The following is a 5,547-nucleotide window of genomic DNA, read 5'->3' as shown; positions in this document are numbered from 1 at the left end:
CCTTCTCTCTCTCTCTCTCTCTCTGTCCCTCTCTCTCTCTGTCCCTCTCTCTCTCTCTGTCCCTCTCTCTCTCTCTCTTTCTCCCTCTCTCTCTCTCTGAGTAATGTGTGTTGTGTTCCACAGGATCTGTCTCTTCAACACACAGAGTGAGCCCAGACACAGGGATCAACGAAGGGGTCAGTATATGTTCAAATCACATTGTATTTGTCACATGCTCCCGAGTACAACAGGTGTTGACCTTACAGTGAAGTGCTTATTTTGCTTGTTAGTTTTTGTCATTGACATGTCATTGAGTGACGTCATTGAGTGTGTTTTATCTGTTGTGTTGAGTGTGTTTGTTTGTGTCATACTATTCTATCCTCCTCCTCTCCAGGGTTGTCATGGTGATGGTGACTATGAGGAGATAAAGGAGCGCCCCCTACAGTCAGACTCCACCATCTACACCACCGTCAACTTACCCACAAGCCACTTTGACTCTCCCCACTACGCCAGCGTCAACTTTCACAAGAACCCCAGCGTTCCCAACGAAGCCACAGTCACCATCACTAAAGAGGGCACTTCATCATGTGACTATGCTACTGTGAACTTTGGTCAAAGCCCTGCCTACTCTACTGTCAATCATCCACACAGCTCCTCTGAGGCTCCTCCCATCTAGTCCACAGTCAGCAAACCCAGAGACACCTGAGTCACTGGCAACCAATCACAAGAGACATACATACACTGGCAACCAATCACAAGAGACATACATACACTGGCAACCAATCACAAGAGACATACAGACACTTAAAAACCCAGGCCTTTTCTCAGTTAGATTTGCTCTACTTCTGCGTCCTTTCTCCTCCGTCCTCTCTCCTCCGTCCTCTCTTCTTTCTCCTTTCTCCTCCGTCCTCTCTCCTTTCTCTTTTCTCCGCCGTCCTCTCTCCTTTCGAGAGAACGGAGGAGAGAGGAAAGAGGAGAGAGAATGGAGGAGAGAGAATGGAGGAGAGAGGACGGAGGAGAGAGGAAAGAGGAACGAGGACGGAGGAAAGAGGAGAGAGGACAGAGGAAGGAGAACGGAGGAGAGAGGAGAGAGGAGAGAGGAAAGAGGAGAGAGGAGAGAGGAGAGAGAATGGAGGAGCGAGGACGGAGGAGCGAGGACGGAGGAGAGAGGACGGAGGAGAGAGGAAAGAGGAACGAGGACAGAAGAAAGAGGAGGGATGACAGAGGAGAGAGGGAAGAGGAGAGAGGACAGAGGAGAGAGGGAAGAGGAGAGAGAATGGAGGAGAGAGGACGGAGGAGCGAGGTCGGAGGAGAGAGGATGGAGGAGAGAGGGAAGAGGAGAGAGAATGGAGGAGCGAGGACGGAGGAGCGAGGACGGAGGAGAGAGGACGGAGGAGAGAGGAAAGAGGAACGAGGACAGAGGAAAGAGGAGGGATGACAGAGGAGAGAGGGAAGAGGAGAGAGGACAGAGGAGAGAGGGAAGAGGAGAGAGAATGGAGGAGCGAGGACGGAGGAGCGAGGACGGAGGAGAGAGGATGGAGGAGAGAGGGAAGAGGAGAGAGAATGGAGGAGCGAGGACGGAGGAGCGAGGACGGAGGAGAGAGGACGGAGGAGAGAGGAAAGAGGAACGAGGACAGAGGAAAGAGGAGGGATGACAGAGGAAGGAGGAGGGAGGAGAGAGGAAAGAAGAGAGAGAACGGAGGAGAGCGGACGGAGGAGAGCGGACGGAGGAGAGAGGACGGAAGACTGACTTTTGCCCAAACGAGAAAAAGCCCCAGAGACACCAGAGTCACTGGCAACCAATCACATGGGCCATACACACAGTGGCGACCACTTGATTTGCAATTTAGGAGGCCGGCGGTGAATGCCAAATGCCCTGCTCAAAACCAACAGCGAGTCTCACTATAGGGGTGGAGTTCGATAATAAAATACAACACCTGATCATTGATGAACAAACATCCATCAAACAACACTGATCATTGATGAACAAACATCCATCAAACAACACTGATCATTGATGAACAAACATCCATCAGCATCAGAGACACATGGAACAGCGTCATGGAACAGCGTCATGGAACAGCGTCATGGAACAGCGTCATGGAACAGCGTCATGGAACAGCGTCATGGAGCAGTGTCATGGAACAGTGTCATGGAACAGTGTCATGGAACAGTGTCATGGAACAGTGTCATGGAACAGCGTCATGGAACAGTGTCATGGAACAGTGTCATGGAACAGTGTCATGGAACAGTGTCATGGAACAGCGTCATGGAACAGTGTCATGGAACAGTGTCATGGAACAGTGTCATGGAACAGTGTCATGGAACAGCGTCATGGAACAGCGTGATGGAACAGTGTCATGGAACAGTGTCATGGAACAGTGTCATGGAGCTGTCTGAGAAACAACTCTTCCTTCTCTGATCTGTCTGATCACATTTCTGTTGTGTTTTAGTTAGTAGACGACATTCACCATCAGTACTCAATAACCACGGCAACAAGCCCAACCACCCAATAGATTATTATTATTGTTCTTGTTGTTACTATTATTATGATAATTATTATAATTATAATTACTATTGTTATTAATATTATTATTTGGATGATGATGATGGTGGTGATGATGGTGGTGGTGATGTTGATGATGATGATGATGATGATGGTGGTGATAATGGTGATGATGGTGGTGATGATGGTGGTGGTGATGTTGATGATGATGATGATGATGATGGTGGTGATAATGGTGATGATGGTGGTGATGATGGTGGTGATGATGGTGGTGATGATGGTGGTGATGATGGTGATGGTGATGATGATGGTGATGGTGATGATGGTGATGATGATGGTGGTGATGATGGTGATGATGATGGTGGTGATGATGGTGGTGATGATGGTGGTGATGATGGTGATGATGATGATGGTGGTGATGATGGTGATGGTGATGATGACTTGTATAGTGTGACGTTTGGTGTAATATAAATCTGTTATCATTTACTGTGTTGGTTTTATGATGTGATTGTGTCTGAATTGTATCTCGTGTTGTTTATTCTTAATTAACTCAATAAAAAACACATCTGACTTCTCAAGACCGTTCCTCCTGACAACACAGATAATCTATTATGGGCTGCAGGTAGCCCAGCAGTTAAGAGTGTTGGGCTAGTAACTGTAAGGTAGCTGGTTCGAATCCCTGAGCCGACTAGGTGAAATAAGGCATTAAACCTAATTGCTCCTGTAAGTCTCTCTGGCTAAATGACGTACATGTATTATATTGACTCGATACTGGACTGTCTGCTCTAACAATGAGCACACACACTTCTGTGACAAGATCTGAAGAGTGTACACACACACACACACACACACACACACACACACACACACACACACACACACACACACACACACACACACTTCCTCTCTCTCTAGATTCTCCTCCCTCAGACTACTCTCCTGGTGCAGGACAGAGTCAGAGTGCTGCTGAGTTTCGTGTCTACTGATTTCAGTGGTGCTATAATTTAATAGTATTCTATTATTTGGTAGTAGGGAATATGTTGTCATGGTGATGATGGTGTAGATGTGAGTCTCTCAGAGGCCAAGAGGAAGTGATGCAACTACTTGAGGTTTTGTGGAGAGCTGCTGCTGACACCATAGCCTCCGTTGCTAAGGTTACTATGATCACCATCCAACTCAGTCTCTTCCTTTATCAGACCTTTATTTCCTGTCTGTCTGTCTGTCCTGTAACTGTCTAACTGCTGTTTATCTGTCTGTCTGTCTGTCTGTCTGTCTGTCTGTCTGTCTGTCTGTCTGTCTGTCTGTCTGTCTGTCTGTCTGTCTGTCTGTCTGTCTGTCTGTCTGTCTGTCTGTCTGTCTGTCTGTCTGTCTGTCTGTCTGTCTGTCTGTCTGTCTGTCTGTCTGTCTGTCTGTCTGTCTGTCTGTCTCTAACACTGTCTGTCTGTCTGACTGACTGTCTGTCTGTCTGACTGACTTGTGTCTGTCTGACTGTATCAGTTTCTAAAGGACTGTCTGGATCATGTTGTATTTAAAAAATAAAATGTCTGATGGTATCTATGATATATACAGTACTCTGTAAAGTCTCTCCTCCTGTCTGTGGTCAGGTCTGATGGTATCTATGATATATACAGTACTCTGTAAAGTCTCTCCTCCTGTCTGTGGTCAGGTCTGATGGTATCTATGATATATACAGTACTCTGTAAAGTCACTGTCAACTCAAATACCAACTCTACAACCTACCCTGCTGACCAAGTCTCTACAACCTACCCTGCTGGCCAAGTCTCTACAACCTACCCTGCTGGCCGAGCCACAGGTAGCCCACACTGGTGGGCTGCCTTTGCCAACGATGCTCTGTAATCTATTCATTGGTTGAACAAGGTGTTACAATATTGTAATGAAAGTTCTACTGACTGAACATTTTTCCCAATAGGCTGATGAAGATGAATAAATCTTGCTGCAGTGATGTCACACTGTGATGTTTCCCAATAGATGTGGGAGTTGAACAAAATTGGATTTGTTTTGGAAGAATTTGGGGTTCTGTGTAATCTGAGGTAAATATGTGTATCTTAAATGGTCATACATTTGGCAAGAGGTTAGGAAGTGCAGCTCAGTTTCCACCTCATTTTGTGGGCAGTTTGCACATAGCCTGTGTTCTCTTGAGAACCAGGTCTGCTTATGGCGTCCTCTCTCAATAGCACTGCTACACTGGTTCCTCATTTAAAAGTTGCATCATACCTCATGTGTTCTTTAACTGGTTTAAGTATATTTCGACAGATATTGTTGTTCCTTCTGATGGTGTAGAAGGCCATTTTTGCCTTGTCTCAGATCTTTCACAGCTTTGTGGACATCCCCTGTGGTGCTGTGTGATGTGGTGAGGTTGGACCCAGGTGCAGAGAAGAGACCAGACGATGAAGATTTACTCTACCTACCAAACCCTCAACACAACAACCCAAGACTCCACCTACCAAACCCTCAACACAACAACCCAAGACTTCACCTACCAAACCCTCAACCCAACAACCCAAGACTCCACCTACCAAACCCTCAACACAACAACCCAAGACTCCACCTACCAAACCCTCAACATAACAACCCAAGACTCCACCTACCAAACCCTCAACACAACAACCCAAGACTCTACCTACCAAACCCTCAATACAACAACCCAAGACTCCACCTACCAAACCCTCAACACAACAACCCAAGACTCCACCTACCAAACCCTCAACACAACAACCCAAGACTCCACCTACCAAACCCTCAACATAACAACCCAAGACTCCACCTACCAAACCATCAACATAACAACCCAAGACTCCACCTACCAAACCCTCAACACAACAACCCAAGACTCCACCTACCAAACCCTCAACACAACAACCCAAGACTCCACCTACCAAACCCTCAACACAACAACCCAAGACTCCACCTACCAAACCCTCAACACAACAGACCCAAGACTCTACCTACCAAACCCTCAACACAACAACCCAAGACTCTACCTACCAAACCCTCAACACAACAACCCAAGACTCCACCTACCAAACCCTCAACACAACAAC

The 5,547-nt window shown here is 46.8% G+C and overlaps 1 protein-coding gene across 1 annotated transcript in view; it reads left to right on the top strand.

Moving 5' to 3' along the window:
• Positions 1 to 3,055, top strand: part of LOC139568216 (CMRF35-like molecule 8) — a 27,624-nt gene extending 24,569 nt beyond the window's left edge. Inside the window, exons 6-7 of the mRNA XM_071389963.1 lie at positions 124 to 176; positions 374 to 3,055. Coding sequence (XP_071246064.1) covers positions 124 to 176; positions 374 to 655 — 335 coding nt within the window. The 3' untranslated portion in view covers positions 656 to 3,055. The remainder of the gene's footprint in view (positions 1 to 123; positions 177 to 373) is intronic.
• Positions 3,056 to 5,547: the final 2,492 nt, after the last annotated feature.

Source organism: Salvelinus alpinus, chromosome 2 (genome assembly GCF_045679555.1).
Source record: "Salvelinus alpinus chromosome 2, SLU_Salpinus.1, whole genome shotgun sequence".
NCBI classification, from domain to species: domain Eukaryota; kingdom Metazoa; phylum Chordata; class Actinopteri; order Salmoniformes; family Salmonidae; genus Salvelinus; species Salvelinus alpinus.
Note: the sequence above shows the minus strand (reverse complement) of the source record. Positions and strands in the feature narration are given on the sequence as shown.